The sequence below is a fragment of the Odocoileus virginianus genome, chromosome 30, assembly GCF_023699985.2.
Source record: "Odocoileus virginianus isolate 20LAN1187 ecotype Illinois chromosome 30, Ovbor_1.2, whole genome shotgun sequence".
Taxonomy (NCBI): Eukaryota; Metazoa; Chordata; class Mammalia; order Artiodactyla; family Cervidae; genus Odocoileus; species Odocoileus virginianus.
The window spans coordinates 7,005,188-7,027,884 of NC_069703.1; the positions used below are offsets into that span (position 1 = coordinate 7,005,188).

The window sequence follows — 22,697 nt, forward strand, 5'->3', positions numbered from 1 at the left end:
TCTTTCCCACTGGACAGTCTCTCTTATTTAAAATAATGAGGTAATGAATTTTAACACAGCGATTTTGAATCAAGCCCTAATTAGTAAATGATAGACCCTGGGTATATAAGGTGAACTCAGAGACCATCTCATCCCATTCAATGTTTAATAGAGGAGGAACCGGCCCCTCACAGGAGTGAATGATGTTCCCAAGGTCACACAGCTGATTCAGGATGTGCTGATCCTCTTTGCTCTGCACTCATCAGCTATAATCCCTGTCCTTTCTTTTTGACTGATTCTGGTTTTCGCTACAAGAAGCTTAAGAAAGCCTTCGCTGGGGCAGAAGTGTGCTTTTAACTTTGTTTCAGTAGTTTTTTTTTTTTTTTTTGGCTTGAGTTACAGGGAACCAGGGACTCATTCAGGCTTTTTCTGGTGAGACTGGGACAATGTGGGCAACTGGTCTCCTGGGAAGAAGGGGAGCCTCAGAATGGGTAGCCTCACCGAACCGAGGCTAGAAGATCATGACAATGAGAGCAGGCTTCAGGGCATTGTGTTATCTTTTCCTCTCTTAGGAACAAGAATTTAGGAATTTTCACTCTAGTGCTGTGGCCTAGGTTCAGCTCTCTCCTCTCTTTCCTCTATTTGCTAGCACCTCTTTTTGTGAGCAACTAACTAAGGCTCACAAAAGTCATACCTTTGACTATACAACAAACATCCGTATAGTCAAAGTTATGGATTTTCCAGTAGTCAAGTATGGACGTGAGAGTTGGACCATAAAGAAGGCTGAGTGTCAAAGAATTGATGCTTTTGAACTGTGGTGTTGGAGAAGACTATTGAAAGTTCCTTGGACTGCAAGGAGATCAAAACAAGTCAATCCTAAAGGAAATCAGTACAGAATATTCATTGGAAGGACTGATGCTGAAGTTGAATCTCCAGTACTTTGGTCATCTGATGTAAAAAGCTGACTCATTGGAAAAGACCCTGATGCTGGGAAAGAGTGAAGGCAGGAAGGGAAGGGGAAGACAGAGGACAAGATGGTAGGATGGCATCACCAACTCAATGGACATGAGTTTGAGCAAGCTCTGGGTTGATGGTGAAGGACAACGAGGCCTGGTGTGCTGCAGTCCTTGGGGTCGCAAAGAGACACGACTCGGTGAATGAACAACAACAACAGCTAAGGCTTTTCCAGTTTTCCGGGCTCAATTTCTGAGCGAGCTCATCTGATTGGTTTGACTAATTATTGTCACTGCTGCCTGGGGTCAGGCCAGTTCATCAGTCACTGATCCCCTGTTGATGGGCCACTCTTGGCCCAGTGTGATGCTTGGTTTAACCAGTCATGGCTGGGAGATGGGTTTTTTCTTCCCCAATCTTTTTCTAAATTTATTTTTAATTGAAGGATAATTACAATATTGTGTTGATTTCTGCCATACATCAACATGAATCAGTCATAGGTATTCTTATGTCTCCTCCCTCTTAAGCCTCCCTTCCACCTCCCACCCCATCACACCCCTCTAGGTTGTCACAGAGCCCCAGTTTGAGTTCCCTGAATTATACATCAAATTGCCACTGGCTATCTATTTTACATATATTAGTGTATATGTTTCCATGCTACTCTCGGGAGATGGGCTTTAAAGCACAGAGCAAAGCCATCCAGCTTAAGGTCAGCCTGGCACTGTTTTTTTGGAAGGAGTCTGTGGTCTTGGACAAGGTCATGCAAGGCTTATCAAATGGAGTTCTGGATCCTTAATTTGGGGATAATTTAAAGTTCTTCTAAAAATGTGGAAGAATTTTTTGGTTTGTATAGCTAAGGTCTAAAAATATACCAGCTACTGAAATATTGAAATTGAAGTTTCTGATAGTTTGATTTTCAGAGTCATCTATTCTGGGAAGAAATCTGAGGCTTGCCTAGGAAGAGCAGCATGACATTCATAAAACTGAATGGGCTTAGTGAGTGTACAGTGAACTTTTCCAGGCGTCTGTATTTATAAAGTTGATTTAAAAATAAGAATATAAGAGTGATGGTATTTGACATTCAGAAGAAATGTTTTGACAAGTGTATGTGATGATTTAGTGGTGCGTATTCTGGGGAGTGGACAGGAGTGAGGCTGTGGAGATAAATGTATGTTTTTAAGGAGGTGGTACTTCTTGCTGTGATCTTGCCTGTGAAGTTTCCCCAGGCACTCTCCTGTCACTCAGGCTTCTGCTCTAACTCACATAGCTGGATCATTATTTTCAAAGATGCTAGGAATGTGAAACTTGAATGAATTCTGGATTTTATAAAACATCTGTAAAATATGTTTTGGTACATTTGAGCAAATTTAAATGCACCGATTTCAGATTAAATGACTGAATGAATGCCAACTTTGTTGGGGGCTATGATAGTATTGTGGTTACATAGAATCCTTATTTTCATGATATGCCTACTGAGGTATACAGGATGAAGTATACACAGACAGATGTATAGCCATAGATAAGTTGATTACACCAACATGACATAATATGGACAACTGGAAAATTTAGATGCTATTATTTTAACTTTCAAGTAACATGATTTTTGAAATAAACATAAAAAAGCATGAAGAAAATGTGTTGCTAATAGTTTGGTATTGTGGATGGCTTGAGTTTGAGATCTGAAACTTGAGAAAGTCTCAAGCGAGCGCAGGTCTTGACATTTTCTTGGAGTAACAGTAATCTGGTCTTTAACCAAATGTGCTACTGGATTTGGGCCGCCAACAGTGAATACCTCATTAATGATTAAATCTGGAGGGAGCTGAGTTGGCTGCAGCTCAATTTAACTGTTAATAAAAAGTAGCCCAATTCATTTAATAAAGAAATGGGTGGGGCGTACGAGGTGGTTGACCTTTGCCAGTGTCTTGCTGATAGCTCTTTGGCCGCTGTAACCAACACGGTACCTAGGAGTCATGCCCATGTCAATGGGAGCCCATAGAGCCACTGGATAGGCCGGTTCGGCACACGCCATGATGCACCCCAAAAGGGGACAGTTAAAGCCTTTGTGCCTCACTTGATCTTAGCCAAAAGCCCAAGAAGCGATAGTTAAAGCCTTTGTAAAAGCATTATGGTTTGGCAGAGAATAGAGAATAAGTGTCCCTGGTAGAGGGCAGGTCTAGACCAGATGTAGTGCGTCTGTCATTGGGCTGCAGGGGATGCTGTTCACCCAGACAGCCGCGTGAAAGGTGCTCCTGGGGTGGTGCAACGCAGGGCCAGACGTCACAGGGGCCATGTGCACACTGAACGTCTCAGCGCTGTGACCACTGAGCAGGTAACACCGTTTTGTGATCTGATGTTCACTCTTTTGTTAATGTATCTATACTCTTATCCTGGCATTTTTGGAGATTTATTTTTTGGATGAATCAAAAAGCCAATACTTTCAGCAATGCTATCAATAACTTCTTAAACTGAAACCTTACCAAGTGAACTCCAGAATGAATTTTTAACAATATCCTTCTAATATTAGTAACTACCTCTCTAGGCTTTGTCTGTTCTGAGGTTTGAGGCATCCTACATCTTTCAGGCCATTGTAGATCATCTTTTTAAAATGAAAATTGCATGAATTGGCCAAACAGAGGTTTTTATATTAGGAGAAGCTCACGCTTTGTTTGGCTTGTAGCACTCAAGAGAGTCGTTCATTATACAAGGAAAGTTAATTTGAGATATTATGATATATTTTTTGTGATGATGACCATCTATTACTAAAGTTTCATTTAAAGTACAATTAATAGCCTTTGTCACCTTTCTAAAGTTGATGTTACTCTCTTGTCCTTTGTAACTACAGCTGTTGACAAAAGGCAGATGATCACAATGATGGGAAGCAAAGAGCAGGCAAATCAACAGGCAGTGGCTTCTTGTTGTTTTATTGAATGGTTCTTTGTCAAAATGCCTGCAAGAGAATTCTCAGGATATCAGTATCAACGCACAAACATAAAGTCATAAAGCTTTCTGCACTGGAATCATATTTTTAAAGTTTAGCTCGGGGTTTTCTATTATTCAGCTCACTGGTGTTGAAGCAATTTTGTTGACATTTTCTGTAAGTGGATTAGGCTCAGAGTCATTTGCCCAAAGCAGACAGATGGCTTCTTAAACAGAGTACCCTTGCAGAAATCTATCTTCTGGTATCTTCAGAAATATAACAGGTCTGTCACAAAAGATAATGTTTGTCGTTAATTTTTTTTGGTGACAGATGATTTCAGTTCATTTTAAATTTCTCATCTGCCTTAAATGAAACAGCTGTTTTTTTATTTCAGTAGTGAGCAGCGCTTCCACGTTTTATACTGAACAATGTTGTAACTGCTAAATTACAAAAAATAAACTTTCAGAGGGGGGAGGATTATAGGGTCTGGGATTCTCCAAGGTAAGTTCCCACATGAAAGCAATTGTTACTCTTTTTTTTAAACATTATGAGATTTTTCATGGGGCTAATGGGTGATCAATCCTGAATTTTAATCTCAATAATGGTTTATTTCCCCTGACTTTACCAACTTGGTTTTTTTAAGCTTCAAATCACCTTATGTTTCCTTACATTTTAGAAGGTAAAAATACAGTAGACATCTATAACATCTATAGATGTTTATATATATAATGGTACTGATAGTGAAACATTGCATTTCCTGAAAGCTTTAAATTTTCGGTTTATAAAGTAATAGTAATAGCTAACAATCTTTAGAGATTACCATGTATGCCAGGCATTGTTCTAAACTGTTCACATGTATTATCTCTCTTAATCTTGCTTTTAAACCTGGAGATGGGTACAATTATCATAGTCATTTTACGGATGAGGAAACTGAAGTATCAAATGACCTTGCTAATACTTGGTGGATTTTCATTCCTGGAGAAGGAAATGGCAACCCACTCCAGTACTCTTGCCTGGAAAATCCCATGGATGGAGGAGCCTGATAGGCTACAGTCCATGGGGTTGCAAAGAGTCGGACACGACTGAGCGACTTCACTTTCATTCAAGGAGTCTGACAGGTGGCGCAGTGTTCTTTAAAGTGAAAACCAATCATCTTCTCCACCCTTTCCCTACTCATGAATCTTCTATCAGTGCTTCTGTATTGCAGATTTCTGAAAATTTGGCTCAGAGTAAAATTATTATATTATTCCGAACTCTGTACCTATATTGAAGGAAAAGGTCAGATATCAAAGTATGAGCATCAATGTAGTATTTATGCTAAGGACATTCACAAGGTTTTCTCAAAGGACTTTTTATTCTTTTTTAAACCAAAAAAGTCTTAAGCTATTTTCTCCTTCTCAACATTTCTAAAATCTATTAGATGACATGGGCAGCATAACATGTAATGTACCTAAATACAAAGAAAAATAATGCAGTTAAGAAAAACCATCTGTTGTCCTGGGAAGGAGACGTTATTGGTTATTTCCCTCGTGCTTGATTTTGTGCAAACCTGGGCAATATATTTATTTAACTATCTTGAGTCCATTTAATCATCTATGTAGTTATGAAAACATTATAGCTATCCTTCAAAAATTTTAAATAATGACTAATAGTGCTTACTGGATGGAACAAAATGACACTGTCACTAAATTAAACTTTATTGAGTATTTTCCACTTTCAATTTTTTTTCCCAGTTTAAATTTCAAGGAAATAAATAAATTCTAAGTAATGAAATATAAGGAAAAATGGGATGTGTCAGACAATTGTGGTGCTGTGTCATAGAGGCAGTAAACTTCTAGACCAATCTCCTGTGCTGTCTGTATCTGTAAGACTGTAGGAGGATTAAAGACTCAAGGTGAGCATCAAAAGATCCTCACATTGTGTTTCACTGATTATAAGATGCCAGAAAAGAAATGAAGATGCCTCTCCATCTTTCAAGTTGTTCAGTTGTCACTTTCACAGGGAAGCCTTGACTAATACCCAAGACTGCCTGTTCTTGTAGCATCACGTTCCTTTAAGCACGTAGCACAGCTTGCGATTAGACATAAATTTGTTTTTGTGACTTTTTGATTTATGCCTGTATCCCTTACTAGACTTAAGTTTTATGTGGCCGGGGGTCATCTGTGTTCAACATGTTGTCCCGATTCTAGCCTGATGGTTCTTAATAGGCACAGTAGTGCCCCCTAGAGGGTGTTTAAGAGCATTGCAGAGGTGACTTCGGGAGGGAGGGGGATTCTCCTGCCTTTTAGTGGGAGAGGCCAGGGATGTTGGCTTTCCTACACAGCAGGATGGTGCAAAACAATGAAGAATTGCTCTATGTCCTGCAAGACTTTCTCGAGTCCTGCCTGACTGCACACTCTAAGATACAAATCAGAGGACTTTTGTAAATGATTGTTTAACAAGAAGTTATGTGAAAGACCCAGTGTATGAGAAAGGGAGAGTTACTGAGAGGTACGGTGAAATGAATAAAGATATTGTTTCCAAAGTATTGAATAATGTATTCACTCTGGGCGTTCTGTCGACCTGATTGTATAATTACTATAATTGTAACATTGGAACAAACTGAAGTGAGATATTGGCTTTGATTTGATACTTTGTTGTTACTGATAATCCATGATAAGCCTTCCACAGTATGCTGTGAAGTAGGAGTGGATATTATCAACCACAAGAAAAATGTCCTTTAAGGTTCTTTTGAAGATTTGGCAAATTTGATGGGGTGTATGGAACATTATTTACTTCTTCACTTGTGGGATTATCACATTTTTCTCCATGGTGAGATTCTGTACTTATCTTGACGTATTATCCCTATCTTAATTAAGATCATTTCCTTCCTTCTTTTATTATATGTAAGCGAGTCTGGTCTGTTGCCATTATTTGTTGATACACTAGTATCTATGTGGTACATCAGCATTGTCATTTTCCTGTATCTTATGTGTGTAGAAAGGCATCTGGTCCTGTTATCTCTCTTTTAAATATAAATGAATCATATTAAGTAAGTGCAAGTATCTATCTACCTCATTATGGTTTCCTGAATGCCTGCTTGGGTGTTTACATGTTGAAATGCAAATTATTTTATTTTAAAAGACCATTCTTATTTGGGTGGTGTGTATATCTCGGTGGTAAAGAATCCGCCTGCATTGCAGGATATCCCAGTTCAATTCCTGGGCTGGGAAGATCCTCTGGAGAAGGGATAGGCTACCCACTCCAGTATTCTTAGGCTTTCCTGTGGCTCAGCTGGTAAAGAATCTGCCTGCAATGTGGGAAACCTGGGTCCATGGAGTCGCAAAAAAGAGTTGGACATGACTGACCAACTGAACAACAGTAATCTATTATTAGTCTTTTATTTGGAGGAGGGCATGGCCACCCACTCCAGTATTCTTGCCTGGAGAGTCCCCATGGACAGAGGAGCCTGGTGGATTTCAGTACACGGGGTCACACAGAGTCGGACACGACTGAGCGACTATGCACATAGCACAGTCTTTTATTTCTAGACTCAGTTTTGTTCCATTGGTCTATGTGTCTTTTTATGACAGTACCATACTGTTGTGATTAGCTTTGTAATATACTTTGAAATCAGATGTATGAAGTCAGATGCCTCCAACTTTGTTCTCTCTCAGGATTGCTTTGGCTATTTGGGATCGTTTTTGTTCCATATGAATTTTAGGATTATTTTTCTCTTCTTGTGAAAAATGCCACTGGAATTTTGGTAGGGATCACATTGAATCTATGGGTGGTTTTGGGTAGTATGACCATCTTAATAATTTTAATTCTGATCCATGATCATGGGATATCTTCCCATTTATTTGTCTTATCTTCAGTTTCTTTTATCAGCACCTTTAGTCCTCAGCGTACAGATCTTTCACCTCCTATGTTAAATCTATTCCTAAGTATTTTATTATCTTTGATGCTATTGTAAATGGAATTATTTTATTTCTTTCTCTTTCCGATAGTTGTTTTAGGTGTATAGAAATACAACTGATTATATTTTTATGTTGATTTTGTATCCTGCACCTTGACTGAATTCACTGGTCAGTTCTAAAGGTTTTTACGGAGTCTTTAGGAGTTTCTGTATAAAACATCAGGTCATCATCTTGCTTCTTCCTTTCCAACTTGGATGCCTTTTATTCCTTTTTCTTGCCTAGTTGCTCTGGTTAAGTCTTCCAATACCATGCTAAATAGAAACAGTGCGAGTAGGCAGTCTTGTCTTGTTCTTGATCTTAGAAGAAAAGCTTTCAACATTTTACTGTTGACAGTTAGAACCAGACAGGAGACAATGGACTGGTTCCAAAATGGGAAAGGAGTACATCAAGACTGTATACTGTCACTCTGCTTATTTAACTTATATGCAGAGTACATCATGAGAAATGCTGGGCTGAATGTAGCACAAACTGGAATTAAGATTTCAGGGAGAAATATCAATAACCTAGATATGCAGATGACATCACTCTTATGGCAGAAAGTAAAGAGGAACTGAAAAGCCTCTTGATGAAAGTGAAAGAGGAGAGTGAAAAAACTGGCTTAAAAGTCAACATTCAAAAAACTAAGATCATCTGGTCCCATCACTTCACGGCAAGTAGTTGGGGAAACAGTAACAGACTTTATTTTCTTGGTCTCCAAAATTACTGCAGATGGTGACAGTAGCCATGAAATTATAAGACACTTGCTCCTTGGAAGAAAAGCTATGACCAACCTAGACGGCATATGAAAAAGCAGAGACATTACTTTGCTGACAAAGGTCTGTCTAGTCAAAACTATGGTTTTTCCAGTGGTCATGTATGGATGTGAGAGTTGGACCATAAAGAAAGCTGAGTGCCAATGAATTGATGCTTTTGAACTGTGGTGTTGGATAAGTCTCTTGAGAGTCCCTTGGACGGCAAAGAGATCCTATCAGTCAATCCTAAAGAAAATCAGCCCTGAATATTCATTGGAAGGACTGATACTGAAGCTGAAGCCCCAATACTTTGGTCACCTGACTCACTGGAAAAGACCCTGATGCTGGGAAAGATTGAAGGCAGGAGGAGAAGGGGACGACAGAGGATGAGATGGTTGGATGGCATCATCGACTGGATGGACATGAGTTTGAGCAAGCTCCGGGAGTTGGTGATGGACAGGGAAGCCTGGTGTGCTGCAGTCCATGGGGTCACAAAGAGTTGGACAAGACTGAGCGACTGAACTGAACTGAAGTGAACTGATGGTGTTACCCGTGGGCTTGTCACATATGTCCTTTTGTATATTGAAGTACATTCCATATGTACTCAATTTATTGAGAGTTTTGTCATGAAATGATGTAGAATTTTGTCAAATGATTTTTATGCATCTGTTGAAGTAATCATATAATTTTTATATTTCATTCTGTTAAAGTGATGCAATTATGTTATGATTAGTGAGTAGTATTTAAATAATGTTAAACTACTTCATATACATATAGGACTGTATATGTTTAAGTGTATTAATCAACTCAGTCATGTCTGACTCTTTGTGACCCCATGGAGCCCACCAGGCTCCTCCGTCCATGGAATTCTCCAGGCAAGAATACTGGAGTGAGTAGCCATTCCTTTCTCCAGGGGATCTTCCTGACCCAAGGCTCAAACCCAGGTCTTCTGCACTGCAAACAGATTCTTTACTGCCTGAGCTAGCAGGGAAGCCCAGTACTCACTCTCTCTCTCTATATATATATATGCATGCTCACACAATGACACAATAATTGTCTACTCTATATTGAAAGCTACTTTAAAAAAACATGGTTAAAACAAAGGTTGTTATTTGAGAAAGACGTGTGGAAAAAGAAAATCTTGTTTACCAGGTCTTAAAAGATATGTTATCAAATTTAACTTTCAAACATAATTTTCATTATGTTGAATATTAATAGAGTATGACTTCATATTTTTTAGGACCTTTTGTATGGTTGTTATTAAACAAGTCATTCTGTTTTATTCTTTAGTGTTGTGTGGCATTGAATTATTCTAAATTTTTAAAAAAAAATATCTTCTACATTTTGTAAATTATTCTTCTTTCAGATCTAGGTTCTCAGATACTAAAAATACTTACTTAGGTTCTGTTTCCATAATCTTCAGAGATATTCGATTAACTGGAGTTCTGACAAATACTAAAATGTGTCATAAGGATAATTTAAAAAACTGAACTGTATAAAAGTTATAAAATCTAATGTTTCAGGTAAATATGTCCAATGTAGTTCACCTTTTTCTTCCTATAAAAGGAAATAGTGTAGTTGCTTTATGTGATAAAGATTTGAAAAGCAGTGCTTTTTCCTTTTTTTTTTAAGTTCAGAGTTTCAGGAGAAGAGTAACACAAAAAGTTCCATTAAGTCAATACTGTTAGACTGGAACTACTCTTCAACTATTCATCTATATTTCTTGAATGTTCATAGGATAAAAATTCCAATTTTTAAGAGGCAAATAGGATGCAGTTGAATATTTAGTGGACAAGGTCTTGAAAAATAATAAATCTGAGTATTGATAACTTTATGCAGTGAGAACTTCTGTTTTTGTGCAGTAGAGGTATTTTGTACATAATTTCCCTGTGGTTACATCTCTGTGCCTGTTACTCTGGCTAACATGTTGTATACATTCCCTACATAACTAGGCTTTTGTTCTGGAGAACAAGAATCCCAGGCCATCTTTGCACAGTGTTACCCAATAGTTCAGTAATGTAACATCAAGAGAAATATATCTGTTTGACATCAACACATTTTTCATCTGCTGTTTTAATTTCTCAAACAAAGGACACTGTAATAGTTGTGTGTTTCTCCTTGGAGCAAAACACTTACACCTTTTAGATGATCCAGAGATTCCTCAAAAGCATGCCTTTTGAACAGTTATTCACTGTGCACATCCCACTACAATATGGTCATGTCCACCAAATGGAGCTGGGACAAATAAAGAGGTGCTAACACTGTCATACTGTCTGTGGCCGATTTTTGCTGCAGTGTTATCCAGGGGTGACTCTAGCTGTGAATGTGGCCACTCACATGGGTAGAAATTCAGGGGAATCTGTCTGCCACTGAGTGTGTGATGGCAAATAGCCACACAAGCCTGCCTGGAGACAGTGTTGCATTTGTTTATGGGTGTCTTCGTGAATATGTGAGGGCCTCTTCATTCCCAGAGTCTTGATTAACTGCTTTAAATATGTGTGGTGCACTCTGAGACAACCCACGCCTTTCCTTCACACACGGCAAGGACACAAGCTATAATGTTCGACCGCTCTTTCGTGCACCAGTATCACAAGGATTAGTGCAGTTCATGGGAAATGGATATTATAGACCATGGAGGTCTTTTGTAAGGTACTCTGCCAGAATGTAGCCAAAACTATTTTAGACTGTTTTCAAACAGTGAAGGGAAACTGCATTCTTAGTATGAACAGGAATAACACAAATTCTAAATGTCTTTTGATAGATGCTAAAATATATTGTCATATATAGCTAATAGCTGACTCGTATTTAGAATTCTAGCCCCTCTTATGGTTTTGATATTATGAGCTAATGGGTGCAAATTGGTTTATGTTTAGTTTATTGTGCCCAATAAGTATTAGCTTCTCTTTAGTATCACAATAGCATTTTTAAGTTTAAAAATTTTTTTTATTGTGGTAAAAGTCACATAATATAAAACATACTATTTTAACCATATTTAGCTGTACAGTTCAGTGGCACTAAGTACGTTCACATTGTCGTGCACCTTTCACCATCATCCATCTTCCATCTCCCAAATTCTTCACTTCCCTAAACTGAAACTCTGTCCCCATTAAACACTAACTCCCCCTCCCCCTCCCCACTCACCCCTGCCTCCTGGGCCCTGACATCTACTAATGTACGTTCTGACTCTATGAATTTGTGTATTCTAGGTACCTCGTGTAAGTGGAATCAAACAGTATTTTCACCTAATGTGTACTGGAATGTATTTTAAAGGTTAGCTTAATATGTGTCCTACAAATAGATCGTGCCTTCTTTCCCCACCCCCTGCCATGCTATTCAGTAGGTTCTCATTAGTTATCTCTCTTATGCTAAGTTGCTTCCATTGTGTCTGACTCTTTGTGACACTATGAACCGTAGCCTGCCAGGCTCCTCTGTCCTTGGGATTCTCCAGGCATGAATACTGGAGTGGATTGTCCTGCCCTCCTCCAGAGAATCTTCCAAACCCAGGGATCGAACCCTGGTCTCTTACTTACATCTCCTGCATTGGCAGGTGGGTTCTTTACCACTGTCACCACCTGGGAAGCCCATAGTAATATATAATCATTCCCAGTCTGACAATTCATCCCATCCTCTTTTCCCCCCCTTGGTGTCCACACATTTGTTCTCTATACCTGTGTGACTATTTCTGCTATTTATTGTCAGTAATAATTTATTAGTAGTAATAAAAATTGCGGTGGCATGGTAGTTTATCAGTCCCATTTGCAATCTAAATGCATCACATATTTCTTGATTTCTAGATAATGTATTTTAACTGCAGTTTAATGATGTTGGAAAGATTTGGTTATGAATGCTTAATGTATCTTTTTAAAAAAACTCATTAATCATTACTAATTTTTAGATTTAAATTTTTGTAGTGATTTATGGTTTTCTGTGATTCTAAGTGTCACTCTCTTAGTGCGTTGGGATTTCCATGGACTCTGACATTTGGAAGCCAAATAACCGTGGAGGTTGTTGATGTTGGGACTTTTGCTGGTCCTCTTGTCTCAGCATCAGTCTGCCTGAGATGCCCTTTATTACTTTTACTTTTCTTCAGATTGAAGCAGTCCTCATGTTTTCCCCTGAAGCGTCCCTGGTACCGGAGGAGAGATGCTAAATGTTCCCATGAGATCGCTTGTATATTGAAATATTGGCAACAGCTTGACATTTCTTTCAAGTTGAGTATTCAGTGGTCAGATTGTCCATTAATTGTTCATTCCAGGCCATTACAACTCAGATTTATTTTCCCAAGAGATGTCGCGCTTTATATTCCAGCAAGTAAAATGAATTCTCTTAGGCGTCTATCCTTTCTGCCTTTCTCCCAAGACCTCTGTTGGAAGAGAATTTCTAAGTATACTCTTTAGAGATGCCCAGTTATAATACTCGTTAAATCAATACTACACACTAGTATCTTTAATTGGCTTAGCTAAATGATCTAAATACCTAATATATCTTGTGGGAAATGATACACAGGACAGAGCTATTTCAAGGGAAGAGATATGGTATAAGCTGGGCCATATACCAGCTTATATGGAGTGTGATGGAGTGGAGACGGGGTGCTAGTTGGTCAATAGAAATCACTGCACATATAGTGGGAAGAAGTCAGCCCTGAAGAGATGGGGGTTATTAGCAATAAACTTCACCCTCTTTAAAGTTTGCCTGGAATGAGTCTTTTCTGCTTCTGCTTATTTAATCAAGAGGACTCAAGGAGTTTAATCACAGAACAGAAAGATGACCTCTCTGCTTTCTTCTTAAAAAAAAAAAAAAATTGAAAACAGCATTTTTACATCAGTATTTTGTGTAAATCTTAATAGTCTTTCATTTTTTTCTTGTTCTATTAGTTAATAGATTAATTTTTCTTTTGATTTTCTCCCCCTGCCTATATCATGTACCCAGGACGTGCTGTCTCTTAGTTATTCAGAGATGATGTCTTTGTGTTTTTGTGTACTGGCACAAACTGTCTTCTCCAATTGGCCTTTGCTTTCTAGAGAGAGTGACTTCTGTTTGCCAGAACTGACACAGTCTGGCTTTTAGGCCTGGATGCCGCTTCTGAGAACCGATGAGATGACATACTGGCTGATTAATTAGATGTGTTTCATAACCTGCTGCCAGAAAAGAGACATGAGAGCATTATGCATTAGTAGTATCAAGCTTGATATTTTTGCATATTTCACTGCTCTCTTGCAATTAGGAAAGATGCCAGCTTTGCTTTTGTCATGCTTTAAAACTGCTTGATGAAAATTTCAACACTAAGAGAAAAGGCAGCACTTAAAACTGATCCTCTGAAAATGAGTGTGGGTATAATCTGTTTATTAATACAGCTTGTTTTTTTAAAGGGATGTTTGCACTTGAAAAAGCAGTAGCAGTATACATATCTCAGTAAAAACAAACCCTTATGGATGTATTTTAAACAAGTTGGTAACATTTATATTAAAATGTGCACAACATCAAGACATTTATTTAGTAGTAGTGGTGGTGGTGATTTAGTCACTAACTCGTGTCCAACTCTTGAGACCTCATGGACAGAGGAGCCTGACAGGCTACAGTCCGTGGGATTCTCCAGGCAAGAATACTGGAGTGGGTTGCCATTTCCCACTATTTAGTAGTTGACTATGTCAATTGCTTTTCATGTTGCCTAATAGCATATTTACTCACAAACAGCTTTTTGACATATTTTCTTTAATCTTTAAAACTATGAGGAAGGCAGAAGAATGTTTTCATCATTTTTACAAGAGATAAAATGGCACAGGGAGAAATTGTTGGAGCTAAAAGCACAACTAAGATCCTCTGACTTTAGTCCCTGCCAACATATCTTGGTATATCTTATCTTCCTGACTGTAGATCCCATCTCTAAGTTCTGTGCCACCTGGGCAATGATTGTCTTTTTATCTGTCTTGTTTCCAAGGGTAACAGTACTGGGAGGCTTTAATGTGCTTTGTAGAGTGCGCAGCTTGCCTTGAAGAGATGCCTTATCATGTAGTGGTTAAGAGTCAACTGCAGGACTTTATTTCAACCCTAGCTCTACCACTTAGCAGCTGTGTGACTCTGGGAATGAGGACCATTCTGGCCTCTGTTTGTTTTTTCACTCTAAACTTAAAATAAGAAAAATGCCTATTTTGTGGGGATGTGGTGACAATTGAATAATGAGCATTTATAAAGCATGAAGAAGGATGCCCACAGAGAGCAAGCACTTTGTGTGTTATATGATTATTATTACTTAAGGACTGCATTGTCAAGGTGGATGTGACCTTCTTTTTAACATTCAGAGGGGGCTTATTATTGTCTATACTCCCCAAGTTCTGTTGGTGTAGTGCATATTTTCCCCTTTTAAAGTCCCTCTATATCCTAAAGAGTGTTCAGTCTCTAGTCTAGTCTTAGTCTAAATTCTAAGTGTGGTATGTGAAATAGGGTAGGCTTCCCAGGAGGTGCTACTGGTAAAGAACCTGCCTGCCAATGCAGGAGACATAAGAGATGCAGGTTTGATCCCTGGGATGGAAAGATACCCTGGAGGAGGGTATGACAACCCACTCCATATCTTGCCTGGAGAATCCCATGGACAGAGGAGCCTGGTAGTCTACAGTCCATTGGGTTGCACAAAGTCAGAAACAACTGAATTTACTTAGCACACAGGCACACCATAATAAAAATATTAGGCAAAGCCTTACTTATTCATCCTATATGTTTAAAAGTGTTTTTTGAAGGATTGAGCTATTATGACATAAGATAGAACTGGCAAGTGGCTTGTACAGATTTCGAGGAAATACTCCCAAGAATTTTAAATGCAAGCTTTCTCATATACCCTGAGCTGAAAGCCTTCATCAAATTAAAGAGAGCAAACAGCATATCATGCATAAAATAGATGACTTATCTTTTCTCGGAGTCTCTGCTTTACAGAGAAACTCTGCAGCAGCTCGTGTGACCTCCAGTTTCAAGGTCATGCTCTCAGGCATTGTCCTGAGAATGAAGTGGGGAGACAGAACTGCTTCCTCTCCTGTCTGTACCCCGTGGAGACATGTTCTGGCTTCCCCATACTTACTTCTTCAGCCCCCTGGGCCAGCGTCAGCATACATACTTGATCATCACAACAGTGAACTAAAATAAGAAAAAAGATAATGGGAAAAGATCACTCAGGCTCTGATATAACCAAAAATGGGTGATTCCCTGTGATCCTGGTTTGCTTTTTTGTTTTGATCGACACACCAAGCCTCCAGAGCCTCTCCTCCATCAACGAGATGGGAACATTGTTTTGAGGATAATGGAAGAGATAGAAGGAATGCGGGTAACCTGGAACTTAGACTGCAAACTGCAGTGATGATGCAATGTATTGAAAACACCCAAGCATAAGGGTGTGTGATTTACTTTATGGAAGATATTTTGCTTTGTAAGCCCTTGTACACCAAGAAGCTGATTTAATTTTTGGTTCTTTGAAGAAGAGCTTCTTTCCTTGTTTTCTCCCAAGCTTAGGAATGCTGGGCTGGGTGGGACAGGAGTTGTAGCAATGTGCAAAGTCTCAAACCCTGATGATGGAAGGGCTGAGTATCCTCCATACATTCAGAGGAGGGTGTTTGCTCCCACAGGAATCTCAAGGGGGCTGCCGGCAACCACGGAACCAATGGTGAAAGCTCAGGTTGAGGTCCTTGAGTTAAACTACAAAGACCCTCAGTGATGCAAGAGAAGAATGTGGCCTAAACCTGCCAAAAGTGGCCTCTCAAGTCCGAGTCTGTTTCCTCGCTGAGCGATAGCAGGAAGCATATAGAATGATGTCACTCGGGATCTTCCTGGACCATAACTTTTTTCTTTGATGTTTATTTCTGCTTGTTTGTAGGGCCAGGGAGACCTGTTGAAGAACGCCAAGAATGAAGCCATAGAAAACATGAAGCAGATCCAGCTGGCATGCTTGTCCTGTGGCCTCAGTAAAGCCCCCAGCAGCGGTGCCGAGGTGAAGAGTAAGCGCGGCCTGGAGGCCATAGAGGAGAAGGAGAGCTGTGAGGACAATGGGAAGCTGTGACCCCGAGCGGCAGCAACGCCTTCACTCGCCTTCCTGCCTGGGACTCTGCTTTTCCCTCCTGGTTTTCTTTCCTTAAGATTTTTAGAAGTTCACAAGAAGATGCCCTCTATGGGATATTGGACATAAACAGATCTTTTCACAGCGTCAGTATTTTAATGTAGTTAATTTATCTAAGTTAAAACCTCTAGTAGCCGTGTTTTAAAATTCTGAGATGTGTGTACACACTCATGTATGGATGTGGGTGGAAGTGTGTGTATGTGTGTATGTGTGTGAGAGACAGAGATAGAGAGATAGAGAGAGAGCAAAAGAGAAAGATTGAGAGAGAAGGATGGGAAGGGGGAGAGAGGTTGAGATTCTGTTAAAATCTATTCTGTGTTGCATTATTCATTTGGTTAAGTTATTACTTATTTTGGGACAAATTTGTTAATCTGAAATTCTAAAGAGCACTCACTATAACCTGTTGCTGTGCTTAATTTTACTTCTCTACCTTTGTAATTTAATTTAGAGATCTTAACATAGCTTATTGTGGAAGGAAGCCAAAGTTACCAATGCATAGATGTTTTAATAGATTAACTATAGACTAGACAAATTCCTAAGAATCACAGTAGAAATAAAAGTGAATGAAAGCTAAACAATTGATCAGAATTTCTGGAGGATCAGTTAGTGAACTCTTTAAAATATTTATTAAATAAAATCATTTTTTAGAAAGCCTTTTGTAGTTTACTAAACAGATGTGATTTCAGTGGAAAAGTTGATCATAAGTGAATTTACACCCACCCATTCTGAAACACAGTGAGAATTCTGTTGAGATTAGAATTTTGATGTGACAACAATATTCAGTTATGAAATTTCAAGGTTGAGATTTGTAAGAATGTTTCATTCTTCCAAACTGGGGGTGTAGTGTTCATTTTCTCTAACAAACATGGGCAGAGAAGAGATCTTGGCTTTCATTGCATCTAATTTAGAGTACTAAATTTAAAGACATTGTCCAAACAATATCATAGTATCATCTTGAGATGATACAAATTCTGTGCATCAAATAACATTGTGATGATTTAAGGATTAACTGATTACAAAAATCTATTATATAATTTTAACACATGCAGAAAAACATACACACAAAAAAAGCAAATGACTAATTTGGGTACATTTATAATTGCATCCAGATAATTTTTATCCTAGTGTCTTCATAAAGTACTTGAGTATAATATGTTTGTTACCTCCAACAGAACTAAATGTTCTATGGTATGAAAATTTATTTATTTAAAACATTGCTTTTATTTTGAAAAGCTTCTTAATTAATTTGGTTAACAAATATGCTAATTTGGGGGAAGCTAGGGAGGATTGTTGTTGAAATTTTGCAAATATAAACATCTATGGCTACTGTGTTAAGTTATTTCTGACTTCTTAACACTATTATGTTTATGTTGCACATTACTGAGAGAGTAAAGATATAAAACAACACTTTTATTGTTCTCTTTTATTGGAAATTAATTGAAAAAGGAGCAATAATGAAAATAAGTTATTATATCAAAAATATCTTATAGGATATACATCCAGGGACAAGATATGATGATATTTCTCCCCAGGTTTAAAACTGGGTACTTAGAAAGCACACACACTCATTTGAAGGTAGGCTTCCAATGGTATACAGTACCCAGAAAAAGTGTCCTTATCCTCCATTGTGAAAAATACTTACCCTGCACGGTCGTTACAAGGAATAGTGGAACACGGATATCTAAGTCCTTCATGATGAAAAAGAGGTGATACAGATAGAAACAAAACCTTCCTTACATCAGCCAATTGGTTGGTTTCACCTGTGGACTGCTTCACCTCCCTGAATTCCCTATGGAAAAATCCATGCCTTTACCAGAGAGATGAGAAGACAAGCTAAAGGGTGGCAGACTTTCAAAGACTATTTATTCGTGTATTTATTTTAGGGTCCAACCCAATCTTCAGAGCGGCTTCTCTAGCTTGTTCCGTGTCTGCTGAGGCTCCATGCACACTTACGCCCTACCCAGCTGCCCCTGAGAAGGCGATGCGACTCTGCCTCACGTGAGGCTACTTCTGTGGGAGCCAGCTCATCTCCACCGTGTCGGGCTTCCCTGGTAGACAGGGAGTGACGTGTGGGGCCGGGAGTTGCAAGGGAAGAGGTCTTACCTCTTGATGGAATGACAAAAGCAAACATACCAGCCTTTCTTCATTATTGTATTCTACAAGTGTCTGTTTTCTTTTCAAACTTGGACAGCAGTAGAAAAAGCCCCCTTCTCTTCACTTCGTTTTTGGGGATACTAGGAAGGCAGTGTGGAAGATATTAATTCTGCTTTTGTTTACTAATCTTTACATTACCCAGGGGATTTGAGGATGGTAGGTATTATCATTGACATTTTTTGGTGAGAAAGCCCAAGGCCACTGATACATTAAATGGAAGAATTGACTTTCAATTCTGGTCTGTTTGATTTTATGTTCAAGAATATTTACTCAGTGATTTTGATTTTTTAATTCTCAAAAATTTAAACTAAACTATTAACTCTTTCCTTTATAATCATAAATGAAAAAAACTTCATGCTATTTTCTTACAGTAAAATATTAATGATCAATATAAAATGCAAAAATAAAGAAATTTATAAAAAAAATCTCCCAATATACCTTTAGATTTATACCACTTATACCCCTTAGACACTGTTTAGCATTTCTTTATGTCTATAAATATGCTTTCCATTTTAGCAAAAATGAGATCATATTATAGAAGCTGTTTTGTAACAAGCTTTTTGCAGCAATAAAAGCAATACATCCTGAATATCTTTCTGTGTCAACAATATGCATGTACATTGGTACTGTCAGCCTTTGAATTGAATCTAGTCCATACATGACATATTTTATTTGGTCACTGAATCTTTTTCAATTTTTTTTAAACAATAGGCAACTTTTAAACATGAGATTTCACATAAAAATTTCAGTTTTTTATTTCACTTAAAATATTGGCTGACAACACTAGACCCTCCCTCACTTCTTACTTGGCATCAATTAATTGGAGTTGCCCTCTTCAAAAGGGGCACATGCTGTCTAGTCTGACAGAGTCTCTTCACTCATTTATGTTACGTCGTGCCCCTGTGGTCATCTTAAGTGGCAAGCCTTGATCCACATCATTATTTATAATTGTGATATAGTGTCTTTGTATGTGGATTACCATAACATATTTTACCAATATCCTGTTGTTAGACTTTTATCTCCTAATTTATTATATAAGCATTGCAGTGATGAAAATCTATTTTTGCAAAGTTGTTCAGCTTTTCCTCTAGGATAAATTTCTAAAAGTGGAATTCTTGGTCAAGGAATAGATATATTTTTAGGGATTTTGTGATAATTGCCAGTTTCTGGAAAACTTATCCAATTTAATTTCCTATATAAGTTTATGAAAGTGTACAAATCTTGGCTAATATAAGATTTAATTTTTCTTATTTTCATCTTTGCCAATCTACTACATTAAAAATCTTACTTCTCTTTATTTTTATTCTCTAGTGAGATTGAACACACTTTAATATGTTCATTGACTATAAATAATCTCATAGAGATTGTCTTTGTTTTTGAAGACAACTTTTGGGTGGACTGTTAAATTTTTATCTTTTATTATTTATTTTTAAGAGGCATTTACTTAATAAGAATCTTACCCTTGAGTTTGTTGTGTGTGTTGCTAATGTTTTTTGATATATAGATCCCTAATTTAATCCATGTTATGATTTTTTTTTCTTCATGTTTAATGTTAAAGACATTTTTGCCCCAGATGTTCATGAAGATATTCTTTAACCTGCTGGTAGCTTTTTTGGTTTACTTTTCACATTTAAATTTACAAGTCCCCTAAAATTGACTTTGGTGTAGAGCAGAAGGTAGAGGCCCAATTCCATCTTTCCCCAACATGGATAATGAATTGATTGGGTCCATTTATTAGAAAGACTGTCCTTTGCCCATGACTCTATAGTGCCACCCTCATGAAAAGTGTAGCCCTCAAGTATGTGTGCGCCTCTTTACAGACTCTCTGTTCAGTTCCATGGCCTAAGTCTGTCCCGGCAACATTATTTTAATGTCTTCATTACTATAGTTTTACCATGTTTTGGTATCAGAGAGTGTAGGCTCCTGCTTCTCTTCTTCTTCACCATTTTCTTGGCTATTTTTGCTCTTTTCCATATAAATTGTAGAATCAGCTTATCAATTTCCATCAGACACTTCACGGAATTTTGGTTAGTATTCTACTGAATGTATGGGGGGGTCCCAACATATTTATGTTATTGATTAATCCAGTCCATTCTCATGGTGTATTTCTCCATTTTTAAGGTCTTATTTACTTTCTCTTTACTACATTGCTGAGTAAGGTTTTGGATGTCTTTAATTACATTTATTCCTAGACATTTAATGTTTCTCTTGCTGTTAGAAATAATAACATTTTAAAATTCCAGATTGCTTATTTATGGTATATAGAAAATACAATAGATTGTTTTGTGACAGCCGTATATAAAGTGAGCTTACCAAATGCATTTGTTAATTGTAATTACCTCTGTATGATTTTGGTTTTCATCCATACACAGTCATGTCATCTGAAAAAAATGACAGTTTTATTTTTTTGTTTCTGATGCTTTTATATGTGTTTGTTTTTCTTGCTTTGTTGAACTGGCTCAAACCTTCAGGACAATATTCAGCAGAAGTGATACCAGTGAACATCCTTTCTCATTCCCAGTCTCAGGGGAAAGTTTCCAATATCTCATCATTATGTATGATACATACACTAGATTTTGGTAGATTTTATTGGGAAATTAAAGTTTTTAGATGTAACTTTTGCCATTTATATAGAGATAAAAATACAGAAGTAAATTTTATGATCTTGGGTTAAGTTCACAAATTTTAGGTGTGACACCCACATATAAGTGAACAAAAGGAGAAATAAGATTGGACTTCATCAAAATTAAAACTTCTGTACTTAAAAGGACACCATCAATAAAGTGAAAAGACAATTCAAGAGTGAGTTTGCAAATTACATATCTGATAAAACTGGAATTAGAATATATAAAGAACAACTACAGCATAATAAAAAGACAAACTAATTTTTAAAATAGACGAAGGATCTGAATAGACATTTTTTTTCAAAGAAGATAAAGATATTCAGCATCGTTAACCATCACGAAAGTTTAAGTAAAAACCCACAAAGTCATACCATTTTATATCCACTGCTGTTGCTACTGCTTTTTGGTCACTAAGTTGCTAGAATAGCTATAATAACAAATGCAGGAACACATTTTAGTGAGGAGGTAATAAAAGTTAGTACCATCATACACTGCTGGTGGAAATGTAAAATGGTGCAGCTGCTTGGGACAACAGCTTGACATTTCATCGGAAGGTTAAACATAGTTACCACAGACCAGCAATTCTATTCCTAGGTATACACCTAAGAGAAATGAAAACATATGTTCAAAAACAAAAGCTTGTACACAAATATTCATAGCAGCATTATTCATAATAGTCAAAAAATGGAAACAATTCAAATGTCCATCAACTGATGAAAGGATAAGCAAAAAAACATATCCATTCAATGGATTCATTTCAGTTCAGTCATTCAGTCATGTCCAACTCTTTGCAATCCCATGGACCGCAGCAGGCCAGGCTTCCCTGTCCATCACCAACTCCCAGAGCTTGCTCAAACTCATGTCCATTGAGTCTGTGTTGCCATCCAACAATCTCATCCTGTGTTGTCCCCTTTTTTATTTAAATTGTTAAATACGATGGATCATTTATTAACAAAAAGAAGTACCAATAAAGGCTACAACATGAATGAGTCTTAAAAAACATGCTAAGCAAAGAAGACCGGATATAAAGGCCATTTAATGTATGTTTCCATTTATGTGAAATGTCTGTATTAGGCAAATCCATGGAAACAAAGTGCATTAGTAATTGGCAGGGGCAGGGACAGGGTGGAGTGGGGAATGACTACTAAAGGATATGGTTTCTTTTTGGGGTGATAAAAATGTCTGGAATTAGATAGTGGTGATGTCTGCACAGCTTTGTGAATGTACTAGAAACTATTGTGCAGTTTAAAAGAACGAATTTTATGGTATGTAAATTATGAGTAA

At 37.7% G+C, this 22,697-nt stretch overlaps 1 protein-coding gene across 8 annotated transcripts in view; it reads left to right on the forward strand.

Moving 5' to 3' along the window:
- The window catches only part of PLCL1 (phospholipase C like 1 (inactive)), a 358,825-nt gene extending 340,783 nt beyond the window's left edge, over nucleotides 1–18,042 (forward strand). For all 8 annotated transcript variants that reach the window (XM_070458507.1, XM_070458506.1, XM_070458508.1 and 5 more), the window contains one exon: nucleotides 16,396–18,042. In XM_070458507.1, coding sequence (XP_070314608.1) covers nucleotides 16,396–16,578 — 183 coding nt within the window. In that variant the 3' untranslated portion in view covers nucleotides 16,579–18,042. The remainder of the gene's footprint in view (nucleotides 1–16,395) is intronic.
- Nucleotides 18,043–22,697: the final 4,655 nt, after the last annotated feature.